The sequence below is a fragment of the Thunnus maccoyii genome, chromosome 18 (genome assembly GCF_910596095.1).
Source record: "Thunnus maccoyii chromosome 18, fThuMac1.1, whole genome shotgun sequence".
NCBI lineage: Eukaryota > Metazoa > Chordata > Actinopteri > Scombriformes > Scombridae > Thunnus > Thunnus maccoyii.
In genome coordinates this window covers 10,897,532-10,918,661 of record NC_056550.1, presented here as the reverse complement: position 1 = coordinate 10,918,661, position 21,130 = coordinate 10,897,532, and the positions used below count along the sequence as shown (strand labels likewise).

General features: G+C 39.3%; 2 protein-coding genes across 7 annotated transcripts in view; one reads left to right on the top strand and one right to left on the bottom strand.

Annotated features, from left to right (window-relative positions):
* LOC121884998 (alpha-1,6-mannosylglycoprotein 6-beta-N-acetylglucosaminyltransferase B) overlaps positions 1–4,193 on the bottom strand; it is a 63,883-nt gene extending 59,690 nt beyond the window's left edge. The window contains exons 1-3 of one of the 2 annotated variants that reach the window (XM_042394155.1): positions 4,105–4,193; positions 3,208–3,515; positions 1,709–1,821 (exon numbers count right to left, since the gene is read on the bottom strand). In XM_042394155.1, the coding sequence (XP_042250089.1) occupies positions 1,709–1,821; positions 3,208–3,275 (181 nt within the window). In that variant the 5' untranslated portion in view covers positions 3,276–3,515; positions 4,105–4,193. Of the gene's footprint in view, positions 1–1,708; positions 1,822–3,207 lie in introns of both variants that reach the window. The other variant, XM_042394154.1, reaches the window with a different exon arrangement.
* An 8,006-nt stretch (positions 4,194–12,199) lies between these two features.
* Positions 12,200–18,324, top strand: LOC121884273. 5 transcript variants are annotated; one of them, XM_042392989.1, is made up of 5 exons: positions 12,200–13,089; positions 13,418–15,984; positions 16,066–16,156; positions 16,705–17,022; positions 17,101–18,324. In XM_042392989.1, exons 2-5 carry the CDS (start codon positions 15,964–15,966, stop codon positions 17,472–17,474), a joined length of 804 nt encoding a protein of 267 aa, XP_042248923.1. In that variant the 5' UTR covers positions 12,200–13,089; positions 13,418–15,963; the 3' UTR covers positions 17,475–18,324. The 5 variants fall into 5 exon arrangements, 4 of the variants coding, with proteins under 4 accessions (XP_042248923.1, XP_042248924.1, XP_042248921.1 ...); XM_042392990.1 differs by having other exon boundaries at positions 12,200–13,525; positions 15,885–15,984; XM_042392987.1 differs by having other exon boundaries at positions 12,200–13,525; positions 14,815–15,984.
* The last annotated feature ends 2,806 nt before the right edge of the window (positions 18,325–21,130 follow it).

Sequence of the window (21,130 nt, the reverse complement as noted above, 5' to 3'; positions counted from 1 at the left end):
ATAAAACAGTGAGAGACAATAGTCCAAAAGCCAACACAGACTCTCCCAAATGGCTTGTTCTATAGTGGTTTATATGCAGAGGCACATAGTGCAAACACAGAGGACGTGCAGAGAAAGATAACATGTTTCTCTCAGGGACGATGTCTCTGAAATAGTTTGATTTTTTTTCAGGCATCGCTTTGTTTTTGTTGATCTCTGCAAGGTCAATGATGCCAGCTACAACTAGAGTTGCCTTTTTTCTGATGGACTTTTTAAGGATATTAAAGAGATTTCATTAACCAAAACTTGATACCTTGTGCTTTGTGATAGCCATAACTGTCAGGCTGAAACAAATATTAATTTCACTTTTAAATCTTTACTGCCAGATTAGTTCATGTTTGAAATAATTTGTTTCTGCTTAAGCTTCCAAGAAGAATTCCACTGGTAAAAACCTTCTATACATGATAAGTTTAGAGTGTCTGCATTATCTGCCCACATGAATACATACAGCAACAGTAACCCAAATGTAACCAGCATCTCAACACAGCAACATAAGAATCATACCTCAGCCATCACAAATCTACAGCTACTACTTCTACTGAAAATGTTCATGTGGGTCAGAACAAGGTCATTTGGGTAATAAGCAGCGATGAAAGTAGGTGTAAATAAGATGGAGGTGTAGATGAGAGAAGCCTCTCGGCGACTCTGCTGATGAGCAGAGTGAGCAGTGGCCAGATGCATAAACGACGCACAAAAACCATGTACACGCCATTTCCCGCGAATAAACTGGTATTTATAAAAACAGAACATGCGCACCTCATGCATTCTTCAGACTAGCGTACACATGTCAGAGATCTGAGGGTGATGTGATGAAGTGGAGATGAAATATAAGGTGAGAGACGAGATATTTGAATAAAACATTGTTTAGGTTGATAACCGTTTACACAGGGATTTGTAAAATGCCAATCAAAGACACATTTATAAAAAATAACAATAATTAATTATTTCTGTGTGATTAATTTCTATCATTATTTTAATTTACACGGGAGTTCAACACTTTATTAAGCTGTTAATACTCTTTTTTATTTTATCCTTAGTTGTGTCACACCTTGTAAAGTCACTTTAGACATGAGCGCTACAAACTAATCATTGATTACATTTCTGAGATATCACTGCTGACGATGGTTTACAGGTCCATGTGAAGAATTAATGATATGGACGCCATAAGCACAGCCGTGCGTAATGATCGCGCGTAATGACAGCTGTTCTGGCTGTTGGAGAACCCCGCCGGTCCAACACAATCGGTCAAACGGCGCTTCTTCTTTCCCGTTTGTTTCATTGACAGGTGCACAGACGAATTGATATGAAAGTGCGGTTAACTGCGTGTCTTCATCCATGTATGGCTCATTGTGGGAGTGGAGATGAGGCTCGTGCACGTGCACCCATTTCTGACAGAGATTTATAAAAAAAAAAAACACAACCATGCGTAACACAGCTTTATAAATCTGACGAAAAGAATACATATGCATATGTCTGGCTTTGTGCGTGCACACAGTGAATCTGCACTGAGTTTTATGCATGTGGGCCCAGGTCTGTCAGCCCGCTGGCAGCAATCAAGGAAGCCCCGCGAAGCACTCAGCAAGCTTCCTGCCCGTTCATTACCAGCGCAGGGCACAGCCACTGGAGTCAGAGGCTATCAAGCAGCCCTGAGGAGTAACTGCTGGCTTACCCTCGGCTCGCACGGTGAAGGGGGAATCTCCGGGTCGCTTGGCCGAGAACTGGCCCCCAAGAGAGGTCATTAGAAAGCACAGGCTGAAGAAACCAATCCCCACCACAAAGATCCTGCAGGAAGGAGAGGCAGAGAGAAGGGGGCGGTTTAGTGACAAAAGAGCAAGACACAAGGTTAGAGCGCATAAGACAGAAAAGAAAAAGAGTATAAATGATAGATGAGGACAAGGAAGTTGAAGAAGGGAAATTATGAGACAAGGCGTGTTCTTCAATTTCACAGTAGAGGAGGTGCAAGAGAGTTCACTTAAAGTCAATAAAGTTACTCTGAGTTGAGTTAAGTCCACCGTGAGGCTTTATGGAGCGTGGACATATTTCTCAAAGTTCATATTGTACCAATCAACCCACAGAAAAGCATTGTGTACTCGCTTGACTGTGTCATTTCAAACGAACCATTACAATGGATCACACTGTGCTCAGTGAGCAAACATCCAAAATGAAAGCATCAAATTACAGGCGAATAGCTGCATTTTGGAGGCAGCAGTGAACACACAGCAAACACATGCTGGAGTTCTCCAGCTTTGAAACAAACGCTCTGGACCGATTAGCTAAAAAAAAAGAAAAAAAAAGGCTCGTCTGCACGCTCCGGGAGTCGTGCTGAGAAAATGTTTGTAAATGTTTGTAAACTGCAGGACAGATTGTCACATTTCCATTCTGTAGAGTGCAGATTGCTTTCTTGAATTTTTATAAGGCATCATACTGACAACACAGAGGCACAGCTAGAGTCTGAGTGAGCGATAGTGCCTTAATACTACCCAGTATGTGAGGTAATGGTGAATAATTGGGATTTGATGTTCAGGGAAGCATGCAGCGCTGTGTGACTTTTGCACCTATTATACAGTTAGACCTCTTCTCTCTGTAACAGCCACTGCTGTGTAGGCTATGAGCATAATAATGCGCATAATAATATGTGTCATGCCACTGTTTTCACTCAGAAAGCTATAAAACATCTGAGGACTTTATACCTGACAGATACACTGGCATCATCACTGCCATGGTGATTACTCATCTCACAACGGGTCATTGAGCTTTTATACAACCTATCTTGTCAAACCTGGAAGTTTTAATGAGTTTGTGGCTGCTTGATGTGCTTTCTCTCCTCCCCATTTGCTGGTGGTGAAACTTTTAGCTGCGCAAGCAAACGTTAATTGTGGCACAACGGGCGTCCCGTCGCTCCAATTAATGCCAACGGTCTCCAACAACCACTAGTGTATTTATATACAGTGACGTCATATCAGATGCCTAAATGTTTTGCCGTTTTTGTTGTATTATTTTTTAATTTCACCCCATATACATATATATTTATTTTCATGGTGTTGCGGAAACAATAAAGAAAAACCCGTCACATTGTGTGAAAAAGAGAACTTAGTCTGCTGTTGTTATTTTTAAATGTCAGCAAATGGTGTAACAAGCTGTAATAAATCGAGGAGAACATGTTCTTACCTGAACGGTTTGAAAGTGAGAAGACATCTCCTCACCATAATGGAAAGGTCGCTGTTGGTTGCAATCATTTTCCACACACATAGAAAGCTCCGGGTCTCCTTAACATGGTGCAAGTCCGTGTGACAACCAGCGTCAAAACCATAACTTTCAACCCGAGTCCAGAGGATGGACGGAGAGCGTGGTGGTGAAACAGGCAACTTCTCAGCCTGACTGCTGTCAGTGTGGTGCTGCGAGCAACTTCAGCCGGAATCCCTCCGGCGAGTCCTGCAGCAGCGGGTCGATAGTCCTCCTCCCGCTTGCGGACTGATCTGCAGAGGAAAAATTAGGGGCAAATGTTGGGTGGCTGTCCTGTTAGCAGTTATGATTTTATCCCTAACACTGTTAAATGTCCTGGAAACATAGCGGAGTGGAGGTGCAATACGACAGGACTGCAGAGTTCTTTGAATTCTTCTGAGTGGATGAAGCACAGACTCGCTCTTCTGGTTTAATACTTCTTTAGCTGGGACTCGTTTAGCCTACTGATAGCGCCATCTAATGATTCATACTGGAAAACCAAAGTTGATTCTGTGGATACATAACGAGAACAGACCCTGGATGAAGGGATGAACAATAAGTGTCTCAATCCGTATAAGTAAGTAAATTTAACATGTTAATATTATTGGAAACAAGTAAAATAATTAAAGCAGTCGTGGAGTGAGATAATAAGCTTGCTAATATGCATTAAATCCTCAAGAGGCCACTAGATTGATGGCAGTGAATAATTCATCATGACATGAACTCTCTGGGTTTCTGGAGACATGAGCGTAAATCTCATCCAACTGAAGATCAATTTATCAATTTATCAAAGCAGATCACTATATAATCCCAACACTGACGTGGAAAAGTCTTCAAAAATACATTTAAAGGGAGCATTGTAATTGTTGCCTCTGAGGTGTTTGGACTCATTTCAGCACCGTGGACAGCGCCGGCTGGGAACCTGCAGACAGACAGCAGCTCGGCAGCGACACCCACCGGACTGAACACAGAATACACTGAATTTAGTGTGAAACATACAGTACTCTATGCTCTATTTAAAAGATAATAGTAGCTTGTTTTCTTTATTTGCGGTTTTCAGAGGACAGTAAAATCCAGCGACAAAATACAGATGAAATTTAAAAATAATGATAAAAAAAAAAGTCAGATTTGTCAAAATGTTCGTGCCAGTCTTCATGATCAATTTGAGAATTCAACCATGGAACAAATTATAATTTGACATATAAGTGATAATGTAAAGATGTTGGTTTATAAGATGCATTGATCAATTTTGACTTAAAAAGGGACATTTCATCACATTATGAACAGTTCATACATTAACAGAAATATTATATATAATCAATTGCTTTTGTGATGAGCTTCTACAACAATTTAATGAAATCTGGCACAAGCCTTTTGACATCTATTCTGTTTTTATTGCTATTGTTATCTTTTAAGTTTTGCTATGGCTATACAAGAAACATGGGTGAAGAAAAAGAAAATAAACAATAAAGTAAATATAGTGACTTGACCTTTGCTTACCTAGTGTGCCATCTTGGAGGGAAAAAAGGGACTCACATAAAAAAAGTTCACATCTAGTGTCAGCCTAATGGACAACGAGAGGCAGCATCCTCTGTTGCCATGACAACTCGCTTTACACTGACTATGTTGGGCCTTGGCTCTTCCTGTTGCTGCTCTTGCTTCTTGGCCCACAGCCCAACAAGACTGGCTCTGCTGACATTACAAGCCCCGGCTGAGATTTAAAATGAACCACCGGACAGATCACATTACTACAACATGACTGGTCTTCATTTGTCTGACTAACTGTGGTGCTGCAGGACATAAAATAAAACCTCCGCATGAGTAATCAGTGACAAAAAGGTGTGTCTGTGAAGGTGATTTGGCCCTTCATTTGAAAGCAATGTCTAGCTGTGGTTGTACAAATAAGCAAATCACTCTCAAGGATAAGTAAGTGTTCATTGAAGCTGAGATAAAGTTTCACTTCCCTTCAGTGAGGAGACGATGAGTGATAATGTCACCTTTAGTTTAACCACGGACACACCAGCAGCAGCACTCTCTCAGAAATCTCTCTTTCATTCCCTTTAGCCTATGTCATTTCCCCTCCTTCATTTTTATCTATCTTCTTTATCTGCTTACTCATAGTCATCTTCCCCTTCTCCTGCATCATGTTGACATCTCCACCACTGCATTATCCACAATATTTGCTATTTCGCTGACATATACTGCCTCCTTCTCCTTCACTGTGTTTATCTTTCTATCTTTCTCTCTGACTGTCTCTTGAGTACCTACTTCCACTGCAGTTTTTCTCTCCCTCCCACTGTTTGGTTTGGACTCCCTCTGCTTTACTGAAGATTCACAGAAGCAAATCCCCAAGGACAAAAAACTCTTAAAAGTAATTCATTTAAACTAAACACTGTATTTTACAGGGAGACATACACCTGGGAAAAGCAGAGGCAGAAATGCAGTAATGAAACTATTTAATTTTACTGGAGCTTCATTGCAAAATGGGTAGAAAATCCAATGTACTATGCAAATAGTCTTTTTACAATTATTTGTCTGCCTGGAATGTGGCAGAAAATACTCACAGAATTTCAGCCCGCATAACATTGCTGAGCTTCACTCAAAGCAGAAATGTCTTCCTGTCTCTAGTGTATTTCTGTGGACTCGACTGCCATGATGTCTGTAAAAGGGAAAAGGCCAAGTAATCATAACAACAGAAGAGCCTTGCATACATTTGCATGACACAAACAGGAAAGCAAAAACTAATTTAACCTGCGGTGGGTGGCAAATTTGGAGTTAGTGCAAAGTAGTTGATGGTTAATATCAGCCAAATTCAAAGATACAACTCAATGAATGAAGAAATCTTTAAGTTTACTTCAAATCCCCAAACACTAAAAGACAGAGCAGGTGAAAATATCAATATTGTGCTGGTGGATAGGAGACCAGAAGAGAAAACACTATACATGTAAAATATCCTCTTAGTACTGTACAACTGTGGTTTAAAATGGCCAAACAATCATTTCTTGAGCAACATGATAACTGTCACATGCTCCACAAGGTCTAACACATACATTATGTACTGGGCATGCCCAAAGTGTGTTAAATTCTGGAGTAATTATTTCAAATATCTGAAGTACTCATAACTCTGTCCCCTGAAACTAAAATCATTGTGATGGCACCTGAGAAGATTTTTTTTTATTGGTCAGGGTTGATATTCTGTATTTAAGTGGTTCCCAACCTTTTTTTGTCTGATTTACCCCCATGGCCCCTTACAGATAAAACCTGTGTCTTCATTGGCACCTCCTGTCAGGTTCCATGCTACTTTTTTTTCATACAGTTGAACTCTCCATGTTTAGGTCAGTTTCATCATTTTGCATTTGGAATAGTAAAGGGGCCGCATTTATATATGCCAACCTTGCAACCCCACTCTACCCACCTGCACAGCCCCACCACTTGGAATAGCAGTAGCTGGACATTCATCAATGTCTCCATCTCTTTTAGCTTGCAATTTTAACCATTTATTCATTAATTAGCTAACTATTTGTACAGTTTATCCATTACTAGTGAGTTGAGCTAACGTTACTCCACAATCTTTCCACTTACCCCCTGGCAGAATTACCAATGGGATAACTATCTCTGCTTGGGAATCACTAGTGTAGTTGTTATACCATGTTATGTGCCCGGTTGTATGGTAATCTCAGCAAAATAAGAGAAATCAATCTAATCACAGAGGATAGCTTTCAGTATTTTTCTTTTTTTTAATGGATACTACTGTATTGATTGAATATCTATCTAGCATCCTGCTGCCCTTGGCTGTGCAAACAGCATGCTTCCATTTAGTCTAAGAGGACAGAAAGTTGTCTGTGTGCAGGAGGTTGAATGAATGAAATGCATTTTATTTTTCACTTTTTATTTTCTCAATTTCATTTCATTTTTCATCTTATCATGATTTTCATGTTAAAGTCTGCCAGGCATACATTACAAGAGATAGCTCAGTTTTTGTTATTGTAAATACATTACACTAACATATGAGAACACTGTATGTTAACTTAAGTTTATATCTGATATAATATGTTTAACACATTATGTAAACAGCCCCCTATTTGCTTGCTTTCCTTTTCTCTTGCCTCTGTAAGTGGTGTCTTGGAAGCCATGTGGACTGGGAACCTTTGGGCGTATGACACTTGATGATAAAAATATCGGCTACAATAATTCATTCTAGTCTATATTGGAGACCACAAGATGATTAAATTACATATCAGAAGTTGTTCCATTGAACAGAGATCACCTTTTCAAATGTTCAGCACGCAGCCACAGTCTTTAGTACACAATCAAAGACAAACTGAAAAGACGTGAACAAACTCAGACTCTCTAATCTGCTCATACGAGCCCATGCAGCCCTGCTTTGACTCTGGGTTTCATTCCTTTCAGCAGCTGTCAAATCACAGTCATTCAAAATGTTTCAGGTAGAGAAACCAGCCTGTGCCATTCTTTTATAACTTGCAATTAACTGCAAGCACCAAGCTGATTTTTGACATCAAATGACACCAATCAGACACCTTAAAAACAAGATTTTATTTAAATTCACGTCCCTTTCTCCAGCCTTCTATGCTCACCAGCTACATTTGATCAGTTATTTCTCACAGAGGAGTTCTTTACATCACCATACGTTCATGACACATTTTAATGTAAATGAGAGTAATGACACAGCCTTAGTGCTGCTCTAATATTGGTGCTGAAAACGCAGTAATAGTCTTGATGTTCGTTCATAGATTTCCATCAAGATTCAGATGATCCATTAAAGTCCTAATGGCTGTGCATGTCATAGAAACTAAAAGATGTCTGTAACTGAGAGTCTGCACACCACAGGGTCCAGCAGAGATGAGCTATAAAGATGACAGGCTGAGTTCTCTTCTCTGCAGAGGTTCAGTGGTGAACCACATGTATTCATGGCAGCTACATTTCACAGAAATATATTTACATAATGATTTAATGAAATGTATACTTGCAGACTCGCAGACTCAGCTTGATTAATATTTATAATGTGTTCTACAACACAGTTATACAGCAAGGGTACAGCGTACACCATGTGTGTACATCCTGTTCGAGTGACTGCATCTGCAGAATAGCACCTTACGAGTTATTTTAGGAGTTTCAAAGAATTCAAGTCTCTGGCACACCCCTCACCGTCACACTGCATGAAAAGAAGTGAATCTGTCAAAATATGCAGCTTGTAAATACAGGTATAAGCTCACTCTTTGTGTTGTATATGAATATAAACAGATCAAACTTATGTGAAAGGCAAACTTCCCAGAAAAGCCAGCTACATTTACTTTTTTGGAAGAATGGAGAGATTTTTTGAAAGTCCCAGTTCAAGTTTCACTAGTTGAGCTGACTGTTGGCCAGGTGTGACAGTATTATGTTCATGGTCCGTTCATTGTCTTGGATGGTATGCGGGGGATTCCAGTGTTACCACTCCCCACTTGCACTTTGCAGAGTATTTGTGAAACATTATAATTTCACTCATTATATGCAGAGGAAAATATACTCTATACACCATATTTATCGTCCATTAATCACAGGGTTTGTGGGTTGATTCAGGCTCCTCTCGTCCTTGAGTGAGACACCAAACCCCAATTTGCTCTGGCTTGTTAGGCCAGTGCCTTGCATGCTGGCTTGGTGTAAATGAGAGGCAAATTGTAAAGCGCTATGTAAATGCGGTCCATTTACCATTAAGTTACTTTCTAGTTTAGCGTAAAACATATAAGCTCATTAAATATAATGTATTGGTAGATTAAGATATCAGTGGACATAACTCGCACAATAAACAATAAACAGTGTAAACACAAGCGGTCTGCACAGGGTTGTTACTTGATAATCATTGTTTCACAATTCTAAATCTTTAAGATTAATTTAATGTGGAAAGGAGACTTTTAAAGGCTTTTTGGGTGAAGCTGAGAAATTTCCAGTTGAGTATATACATTTCGAGCACTGCAGTGCATCTCTGCACTGTTTGTAGGTAATTGTCACCAGAAGCAAAATGGCAAGTGATGACAGAAGCTGGAGCCTTATATCCAATTAGAATGAAAGGTTTGCCCTCAGGGTACAAAGCAGCTTTTCTGAAGTACATGTGAGAAAGGTGCCCTGAGAAAAAGTCAAACTCACTGCACACTACATAGGCCTGAAATCTTTGAACTGTGTTTACCTGCCATCATTTTTTGTTTGATTTCAAAAATAAGATGAGGAAATATTAAAACATTAAATGCCTCTGTGCTGCAAATAGATCTATACTATATACTGTATCATACTCATAACTCAAAACTGTAGAAAACTCTATGAATGTGAACTAATATTCTCAGGTTTCACTTGTGAAGTAAAAACTATACAAAAAAAACCCAAAAAATGAAAAGGAGAAAGATATAAGGTTTGTAAGATAGCACCTGTGTTTGTTAAGCTTCCAAGTTGTGCCGTACAGTAGAAATACCAATCAGTTTCAGATTCTTCTTTGTTCTATTCTTCTTTCTCATTCTTTTGTACAGATATGATCCTGACAGATCAAAGAAAACTTTACATTTCACTATTTTCCTCAGTTACTGTCATCTGTCTTTCACCTGAAAGGAAGATTGTAGGCAATAACCCATTGAACACTGTAGGAGTATTAATACTTTATTAATGAATTACCTAATTATTGGGGGCACCACCTCCTTTTTGGTTAGGATTTGTTAGTGCCAGGAGGGAGCACTTACCCTGGTTCAATTTAATCAATGAATCGGTCTCATGATTGTAAGTTCTTGTCCCAAACAGTGACCTCTGTTTACTGCAGCTCAAAGAAACAACCAAACAATTTTAGGATAAATGAAGACATTTATTAATAGCTAAACGTATTTTCTTTGTATTCTTTTTCTTCGTATTCTTCTTCTTTGTATTCTTCTTCGTATTCTTCTTCTTCTTCTTCGTATTCCTTTTTCTTCGTATTCGTACTCGTATTCTTCTTCGTATTCTTCTTCGTATTCTGCTTCTTCGTATTCTTCTTGCTAAAAATGGCACCCATTCAGTCCTATAGGAATTGCTGCATGGATGTATAAAGAGAACTGGATACAGTGTCGGAGTCGGGGCCCCGTTCATTCTTATGAAAGTTGCTCAGTGGCGCATGAAGCCAAAAAAAATCGACTTCCCAGTATGAAAGTACCCGGATCTTCGGCTACTTCTGGTTTAGCCCTCCGGCTAACTTGAATGGGGATAAAACAATTCAATCATGCAGCTCTTCTAGGCTTTTGAAATGTGATCGGACCAAATGGATTTAATTCTGATAGTGAGACAAGTCATTTCATGGGGGTTGTGACGGTCAGAAAAATGTATCCGCTGAATTACAGACGTTTCTTTCACAATGTAAGTCTATGGGAAAAAGTCTTTTTGGGCCAGTGTGCATCATGTGACGTTGTAATTACACAGTTTGGCCGCTATGTCAAATTGGCTTCAAAGCCTGGCGCTCTTTCTGTACTGTATCCAGTTCTCTTTATACATCCATATATTGCTGTTGCTGCCCGATTTGCATCGCTACCTGATTTGCATCACGCATATGCGAGCAGGTCGACCATCTTGGACAGCTAAGCACGGCAACACCACTTGGACAAACAACATTAGAGTTGAGTTTGTCACTGTCCGATCTGCGTGGTGCATACGCGAGTGTAAACATAATTAAACATATATATGTAAACATATATTTTGCAAATTATTTATTTTTAGTACAAAGTAATTTCTTGATTATTTGAGAGGTCTTAATAGCTTTTTTTGTTCGTTGTTATCTTGGAAATACAGACAAAGAGTTGTAGTTCAATACAGAACAGATGGATGTTAGGTGTGATCTGAAGCACTCGGCCATTTACACACAAAAAAGAGCTTAGCAACCAATAACCTTACTACTAACGTAGGGTGACATATTTTAGAAAAGTCCGACTCTCTCTTCAGCATGACGGCTAGCCGTTAGCATACTGACGGTTTCATTCATAAAGAGCTGCAAGCGTCGTAGCAATAGCCATGACAATGACAAATTAAATGACTGACACGCCTAGAGACAAATCAGTGTTGAATTCAGACGCGTGATGCATTGTTTATGTTTTCATATTGGGTTAACTTATATTAGGTGAGATAACGTTAATGAGTCGGACAGATCATGACACACGTAAAGTTGGAAGCAGCATGGTGCATTTCACTTCGCTCCATCCTGGAAAGACTGGGGTGAAATACACCATTAGAGATGTAATCTCTCAAAAGTTGATAATACTCGAAAGTTTTCATTTTTGTGGATGTAGTAGTACTGTTGTAACGTCAGGTACCGAGCAGTGACAGAAACTGTTAAACTCAACTCTAATGTTGTTTGTCCAAATGGAGATGCCGTACGTAGCTGTCAAAGTTTACGCGCATGAGCGGTGTAGATCGAGCAGTGATGCGCATGCGTGATACAAATCGGGTAGCGATGCAAATCGGGCAGCGACAATTGCTCGCCTGGAGCATACGTCAAAAAAAGTTTCTAGCTTCCGGGTTAGCTTCCGCATTGTGTGGCCCACTGAATATGCACAGTATTGTTTGTCGCTGCCCGATTTGCATCGCTACCCGATAATCGGGCAGCGACAGTGTTTCCCCCGCTGGCCCCACCCACGACCCCCTGCTCGGCACATAGAATTGACATTGTGATGACGTCACAGATTTTTAAATTGCTTTTCTCGGCTCGAGGAAGGTTTTACAAACATAAAACCTCCATGGACCAAAAGTTCATAACAGAAAGAGTCATAATGAACGTTGTTTGCAGTTCGAGGGGTCCTGTCAACAGTTTTACAGGCGTCTCTTCTACAATGGTGGTCTATGGGGAAAATCCTTTTTGGTCCGCAGGAGGATTTTTCACTGCAATACCGCGAGTGGCCACTGGGAAAAATTGGCTGCAAGGCTGAGCGGCGGCGCCCTATCCAGCTCTTATTATACATCCCTACCTCGGGGGGCCCCCCCACCTTGCGGGGGCTGCAGGGGTATACTTTACGGCCCAGTATAAGTTGCATAATGATCAGACATTTAATTTACATGAATTTCAGGTTTGACTTAGATTTGAAAGGGGGCTTCACAAAGTCCTCAGGAATGTGGGTTAGTTTATGGCTTTGGTGATAAGAGTCTGTCTTCCCTCTAAGTTGGGAGTTGTTTTACCCTGGTCCAAGTGACCTTTAGGAAGAATTCATGCTTTTGGTTCGTGTCATAATTCAACTTATCAAAATGGTTTATTGGGAGGTCTTTGAGTCTGTTGAGCATCACTGATCAAACCCCCACTTAGGGTTACAAAGGTCAGTTCTGCAGGCCGAGGGTTTGCTCTTACAATCCCTTAGGAATCCAGGGAGTCTGTCTCTTATTTTCCTTAAGAATCAAAGATTAGTTAACAGAATTAAAGAACAAGCGGTTGTCCTCCTACAACACTAACAAAACTGAGCAGGACCACTTTCAACTCTGAAAAATAGTCTGATAACTTTGATATTTGATTTGGTGTCTTGAGGATGTCTGTGAAAATTCTCAGTCATCCAGGTCATGGTTATCCAAGGAGTGTTGAATCGAGGGCAACTGGACTTGGCTGAAGATACCTGAAGATGTTTCTCATCGAAGGGGCTTCTTCCATTCTTACTAGTATTTAACCTCTGTGGAGTCGTTATCAAGGTCATTGATACCACTAAACTCGTTAGTGCTCCTGGCTGTTGTAATGACAGTCATTAAGTGTCATTGGAGTCACATGAGGTAGTCATTGGAGTTGTCACATGAGCCAAAATGTGAATGGTTGTTAAGTCTCCTGGGAAGGAAAGGACAGCATTGAAGGTGGGTGATAAGTGGTGTCGTAGACTTCCTCCCATGTTGAGAGATGGCTTCTCTACTTTAAGGTAGATGGTCTACTTCTCTCCTCTTTCAAACCATCTGTTCTCCCTATCCAAAATATGCACATTGTTGTCCTTGAAAGAGTGTCCCTTGTCTTTCAGGTGTAGGTAAACTGTCTTGAACTGTCTTGTCTTGTGTCTTGAGGAAAGAAAACTTGGTTTCAAATCATACTCCTTTCCATCTCTGTTAGGGTTAGCTGTTGTGCCTTCACTCATCATGCTGTTGCAGGTTTTCTTGCTGTTGTGTTTTCCTCCTCTCATCTGTCAACCAGGTGCCCTCAGTGTACTCCCCTGTCTTGCATACTTGAGGCTCATCACTAATCACCCATGACCTGCTACCTGGTTTCCCAGTGGCTCTGTCTGTGGGAATAGAATCAAGGGTAATTTATTCGTATTGTTTGCCAGATCTTTTACAGTATGATTCAGCCTATAATACCTGCCTCAACCTGTTGCCAGTTAATCTACCTATTCTTGCCAATTCTTCTTTGCCTGTGCATGGGCTAGTGACAAAAAGTATTTCCCCTTTGGGTAGTAATAAAGCAGACTGTCACCAAATACCTGCAAAACTAATCACATTCCCATCAGCTTCATCTGAAAACTGTGCTCAGTGCTAATTAGTGAATGTTAGCATGCTAACACACTAAACATTATATCTGCTTGGTAAAAACAACATTATATATGTGAGCATGTTATCTTGTTGATGTTAGCATTTAGCTCAAAGTACCACTGTGCCAAATTCGAGCCCATAGACTGTATATAAAGATATAGATATAGATGGATAAACATAATAACACATCACAGAGCTGATAGCATGGCTGTAGACTCTTCAGTGTTGTTAAGTTGTCGAGTCGTATTGAATTTGCGTAAAATTAAAAGATTAGCTGTTATTTTGTCCTGCTATAAAAAATGCCTTACTAATGAACGCTGATAATGCATCTTGTCTGCATGGCGAGGAAGAGTAATTTATAATTTCACGCTCCCCTATCTTGTCATTCTTTATCAGTGGTATTTGGAGATGTCAGAAGTAGAATCAGATTTATGTTTTAAGTTTGCACATACAAGGAATTTGTCTTGGTTTTGTGGTGCATGACAATCAAAAAAGTAGAAGGTAAGAGAAAAAACAAGTATCTATACAAAGTAAGAAAAGTAGAACTAGCACAAAAGACAGGTGGTATGTCTGGATAGATATCTTTTCTAGCGGATACAAGCTGGGTTTTTTTTAATCTCTATCATGAGGGCCTGCTTCCACACCTATGGCACAGCTCTTTTTCACTGTTTATGGTGAAATTGGAGAATGTGGGCGGAATCTCCCTGTGATTTTAAAAGGTAGATGGTGAAAGTATTGTGAAATCCAATACATCCGGTGTGTAAATGTTGCTGTGATTTACAAAGAGACAGATAAAAGGTTATATAAATTATTTGCTGTCTGCAGGACCTGAGGCATTTCTAATGTACCAGGCACACAGAAAAACTTGTACCCCCTGTAGCAGTGCAATGTTGGAAATCAGCCTAGTACTTTTGTCTTTTATAAGTTTAATTACAGCCTACACTGTTTGTTATTTTGGTGTTACAGCCACATTCCAGATCAAGCTGTGTCAGCTTAACAAATTTCAGCCAAATTAAAAGAAAATCTGTTAAGTAAAACAAATTTATTGTGTGTTCCCTGAAGAAAAACTCCCCAGCAAAACTCCTTGAACAAACAATAGCTGATCCTGAGATAATGGAGAGGGTTTATTGCTGGAAAGTATTAATCTAACAAATTCAAATGCCATGATGCTTCATGCTCAACACTACCCTGAGGTAAGGTCACATTTTTTGGCATTTCATTGCAGAGAGTAGTGGTTTAAATGAGTCAGACTGAGATAATAGATTGTGCAAGAGAATCTTCTCCAAACCGTAAACAGTACCTCAAACGTCTGTTATAATGTGACTCAGATAAATGTACCAGATAGTAATAATAAACAATATATTTTACAGTCTAAATCTATCTTAATTGACTTTTTGTGAGTGTAAGTAAACATATAAATAATCAAAGTAATCTTACATGGAAAAAATATAGGTAACCAGCTAGAAATGCATAGAAAGGAGATGTAACAAGAATTTCAGGGAGAAATCTAATTATAGAAAGAACAAAAAAAAAAAAAGAAATACAGAAATCTGTCATCATTGAATTTTGTCTGAAGCCTGTTGACAAATAAAAATGATTATCCCAGCCTTCAGGATTAGTTGAAATATAGTGTTTCAAGTTACTGCTAATCTGGTTCGACACTTCAATCACCCATCCTGAAGAAAATACAACGTCCTTATTTCCACCAGCCCTTAAACAGCAAATTGAACTCCTATTTTAAGCTTTTCCTGATGTAATCACCAAAGGATGGCATAAACTCACTCTAACTTTATGTGTAGCTGTAGTACTGCTTATTGTCAGTGGCAAGGGTCAACAGAAAATGTAGAAGGAAACACCAAAAATGACTGATAAAACTCAGTCATTTTCACAAATCAGGGAAGAAAAGCCCATCCTCACAAGGACAGTTTCCTTATATGGTACTGCGGGTATCAAAATAATAATCCTCAGGTTATTTTCTTGTTCTGAGGGTTGAAGAAGACAGAAAACTTTCACTCTGACTGTGTCTCAGGAGTCAGTTCATTCCAGGGCAAGTCTACTCATGTCCAAGTGTAAACTTGACACTGCCTGAAGTTTCTGCTAAAATGCTGAGTCGCTGAATGTTCTTTCATAAGTCCTTTTGAGCTCGAGCACATTAAATGACAGTGGACCTAAATCTTTATCATCCTACACTTGAAAAACATTATTGGCCGTATGTTCAGAAGAACACAAATGGTGAGTACGGACAAATTTGTTTTACCTCATGCAGCTCCGTGTTGGTTTCATCTAATGTGATAAATATTGATTTTAATACAGATCAAAGCAAGCAGTCTCTCCTCTGCTGCGAGGACACAGCATGTGTTTGGCTTGGTTTCCATCATCTGGCTCACTTCAGCAGTCAGTGCCGGTGAGGCTTTGTTTTGTACATGAAAAGTGCATGAAAAGATGTGTTCATCAGAACATTTTTGTAAACAGATTTAAAAGCTTACAGGTTATGCTAGGGCTTTACAAAGTGTGTGCTTATCAGTGTGTAATAGTGGTAAACTTTTTATGATTTAAGGAAAAAGAAGTTGTGGTTTATCTTTAAGAGAAAAATACAAACAGCAGATCTACAGATGACACAATAGCACTGTTTAACATAGATTTTTTTGTCTTTTTCACTTTTTTTCTGGTAAATCTCCCATCATGAACCCCATTTTGGGACTTGAAGGAGTAGTTTGATGTTTGGAAAATTAGCATATTTGCTTTTTTGCTGAGAGTTAGATACTTTTACAGAATAATTATTATCAATTCAAACTCAGTGTTCTTTTTAGTCAATCCCATATTGAGTTTTGACATTGCAATATTAAAGTGAAATGTGATCAAAAATCAATTAATGGTGTATTTAATTTGCAGGAATTATTAATCAGACTTTGTAAGATTTTTTAACCTAGTTCCATCTCTTTGATAATTCAGTTGGTGAAGCTGTGGGGGTACAGACCATCCCTAGAGTGGTGGCACAGTGTGGAGACAATGTGACGCTGACATGTGACACCAGCTCATTACGTCTGTCGGATATCACATTATTTTCCTGGGTGGGAACAAATAAAACATTGTGTGAATATAACGGCAAACATGACCCTGAAGTTATGTGTGAAAGCACCGCAGAGACGACCCACCAAAAGCTCACTCTGACTCTCATCAACGTGATGCCGATCCACCATGGAAAATATCTTTGCAAAGTACGCTCCAAAATGGGAGTAAACAACAATTCAAGTTTTGTTACGATACAAGGTGAGTTAGCTTGTTCATTTTCTTTTTTGATTTTGTCTGTGTTGTTTTATCTTTCTAAAAGTTCTTTGATCTTTGCAGACTGCCCTGGAAGTTCTGGCTTCTTTATCAATGAGACTTATGCTGAGTGTTGGTTCAATGGAGTTTACCCCAGTGGCACAGTCCACTGGTTCCAAGGGGATGTGGACTTAACTGAATCTGCCAGCATGCAGGAAGTTAAGGACAAACATGGACGGTACGATATCACAAGTACAATAAATGTACAGAAAGGACACCTGACCCAGCCTTATAACTGCTCACTGTGGCTACCTCATGCCAAGAAGTATTTCTCCAGTAAACAGCTACCTATGGTGGGGGAATCAGGGAGGTCATCAGGCAGGTCGTCAGGGAGTGTAGCCAAACTGCAGTGGATCTGTATGATAATGGAAATGGTGATGGTGAAATTTATGATGTAAATGAGATGCTACAAACAGGCAGATTTCAGGTGTCGATAGTTTGTTTCTCAAGAACCTGGAATATGGAAAAATGAAAAGAGAAATAAAAATGAGCCAGTGAGTTATGCAATGATTCAGGATTTGGCGTATTGGACATTTTTCTGTTTTATCCATCCTAATACATCATGTTTGTAATTGTACAATGCTGCCATTGAGTGGATATGTTGTGTTTTTTAACATGCTATATAATTTCTTGTATTTGATAGCTTACAGACAACTGTCTATTGTGGAGAGGGGGTTTATAACTTTCATAATCACTCTTGTTTTTAATGTTAGTTTTATGCTCACTGTAACCAGGAACTTCTTTATGTAGTTAACCTTCATTTCCTCCTGATGGCCAGAGGGAGGCAGTCTTCCCATGCAAGAACAATCAGTAGCATTCACTGCTTCTATATATTGTAAATGCTGTAAAGGAGAACTCTGCTCAGTATGTTTGTCCACATAGATTCAAATTTGTTGCAAATACATGAACACTGAAGGAGATGAAATTTGCCACTAGTACTATGACATAACACGGTGGTTAAATTGAATACATTGGAGACACATGAGTCAAAACATGCTATGAAATTATTCCATTTTTTTCAGTTAACCATTTTATTTGCTTTTATGTTCTCAACAAAAAGTCACAGATGCCATTTTATCACATGTTCTAAGATGTTTATCATTCACATTTAACCCAAAATACAGCCGTTGATGTTGCTAATCTTGTCTGGACAAAATGCAGTGGATTGCACATTGAGGACTTTAAAGTCAGTTTTGTAACATGCTTCATACTCAGAGTGTAAAATTTAATAAATGCAGTCTATGTAAACTTCCTGTTGGTTTCTACCTCGTTCAAACCTTCCATCCTCTCCGTACAGGATTTGTACATTGTATTCTTCTATGATAGATGCATCTGTGAAAAGGTTGTTTTGGTTTTACACTCCTCACTGCACTTCACTGCAAACATAGTTGCTTTAGAGATGTTCAGGCATGCAACCTCAGGTGTTGCCTCAGTAATGTCGCCATGTTTGACAAATACAGGAATGCTGCATTTTGTGCAAATCTTCTGGTACTTTTCAGAGACAACAGGAATGAGAATTTGGTTGTTTTAGTGTGGTGGTCTTTGTTGACCTAGTTAGGGTTTTAAGGTGACCGCAGGCTTCAAAGACTGTCGGATGTGCTTCTCTTCCCTGGTTTTAGCTTCAATGTTTGTTGATCATGTCTCTGCTTGATGAGGCAAGTTTCAAATCACACCTGTGTTTTTCTCAGGTGGATGGGAGGGGCAAGCAGTAAGGACTGATCTGTTGTGTTTTCTATTTCAGTCAGTTTATTGTTATGCATTTCCTCTTTTGTGGAACTGATATTAAAATCCAAATTCAGAATCACCTGGTGCATGTAAAAGTGATGAAATCTCTACCATGACTAGCAAAACATCTTCAATTCTGCAGTCAGTCAAGTGGACAGTTTACCTTCAACTGGGAGAATGAGATGAGTCAACAATCGAGCCAGCAAGCAAGAACATGAACGAGTCTTGTGTTGCACAATCATGATTTCATGTGGTTTTCATCATATCAGAGAAGGTTACACAAACAGCAGAAAAGGTGAAAAGAGAAACATCTTACTGAAATCATGGCTCCAAGTGAAGGGCATAAAAATCAATAATGATCATGTTTGTATGAGGACAAACTGTGCCTTTTCAACTTGCTGCTGCTCCAGAGTCAGAGAGACAAAAGACGTCCATCCCCAGGGCCTTGGTGCTGGTAAACCAAACTACTGGTGCAGGAGAGGCAGTTAAGAGGCAAGATAATATGACCTGAGGAGACCCTGCTGAGAGCAGATACACACTGCAGATTATTTACTTAGGACAGAACACAGGGGATAGAGCTTATTTGCTCCAGTAGAGCAACAACGAAATTAGACACATTGGAAATCAATGAGAGAGGCAAGAAAGCGGTAGATTGTTTCAATTAATGTGATTATGTGTGTTTACTAGATTGTGTTTGTGGTCAACTGCAGTGTGTTTGAGTCAGTACCCTTACAGTTAGGGATCTATAACTTTTATTTAATATAACTGACACAATGACACAATCAATACATATGGCACAAACTATACACAGTATACACAGTTTATGCATTCATTAACAGAAATATAACGGTGTTCATTATAGTTCATTATAGTCTACATGTCGAGGTGTCCTTGGGCAAGATACTGAACCTCAAATTGCTCTGGAATCAGTGTGTGAATGGGTGAGTGAACATTAGAAACATTGTAAAGCGCTTTGGATAAAAAGCGCTATATTGCTCCTAATGAGCAGGTTGGCATTTTGTATGGCGGCCTCTGCCATCAGTGTATGAATGTGTGTGTGAATGGGTGAATGTTGGCATGTGTTGTAAAGCACTTTGAGTGGTCGGTAGACTAGAAAAGCTCTATATAAATGCAGTCCATTTACCATTTACCATACCATTTTACCAACAAAAAACTAATTATCAAATTAGCTTACAGAGCAATCCCTGCTCTCTATTTGGGAACACTTTCAATATCAAGATTAACATTAGTAGTGTCACTGAAGCTATACCTGTCTATGAATGTATTCAGTCATGTTCCTCTTGATACCAAAGCTGTACACTGCAGCTGACTCCCCAAGATTTTTGCTGTATCTCAACCTTTGTGTCTGCAAAGGCAACATGATTGAGTTGATGTGCTCTCATCGAGATAAAACACAGTTGCCATGGTGAACTGAAGCTGGCGAGACCTCACGTAAAGAGAATATATTGGATTTTTTTCTCATTTTTTTTCTTTTGGTGCAGACCACTGAATGAGTCCTTCTGAAAGAACAGCAATTAGGTATGTTGGGCTTTGAAAGGCACTACAATACCATTCTTCATCAAACTGAGAGGTTGGACTTGTGTTCATTGCCGTGTTACTGAGGATCAGTTGCATTTGCTTTTATTTGCAGGTGTATGTAGTTCAAATGGTCAGGCTGCTCTGAATTCCTAGAAAAATAAAGGGATTATGGTTTCATACAGAGTACTTTATAAAACTGCATTACTCAAAAAGCCAATTATATAACTCTTTCAACTGCTTTAAACTGTTTCTGTGAAATGTCTTAAAGGTGCAGTGTGTAGAATTTAGTGGCATTTAGCAGAATGGACTCAGCAGAAATGGATTATAATATTCATAAGTATGTTTTAATTGGTGTATAGTCACCTGAATATAAGTATTGTTGTGTTTTAGTTATATATACATAGGGAGCAGGTCCTCTTCCATGGAGGCTGTCATGTTGTACCACCATGATTCTAGAGTATCAGTTTGTATTCAGTTTGTCTGCAACATCACCACTAGATGCCACTAAATCCTACACACTGCACTTTTAATACTTTTGTGGGAAAATGTGTTCTTATTTCCTGACACTGGATCTAAAGATTAGACGAAATGTCTGTTGTTAACCCTCACAGCAGAGCAAAACAGCGATGCAATTCAAACTTTGCTTGATACAAAAAACACCTACACACACAAAGCACCTATCTGAAGCTGTTGAGTATAGGAAGTGAGGCCAGTTTTACCATATGCATCTGAAAAACAGTCTGATTATAGGTAAACACAGTGACACAAATCCTGGATGTTGTATTTTAAA

Coding starts and splice junctions, on each gene's coding strand:
- LOC121884273 (XM_042392989.1), top strand. CDS start 15,964: ATGTTCAGAAGAACACAAATG. Junction 16,157..16,704: donor CACTTCAGCAGTCAGTGCCG/GTGAGGCTTTGT, acceptor TTGATAATTCAG/TTGGTGAAGCTGTGGGGGTA. Junction 17,023..17,100: donor AAGTTTTGTTACGATACAAG/GTGAGTTAGCTT, acceptor TGATCTTTGCAG/ACTGCCCTGGAAGTTCTGGC.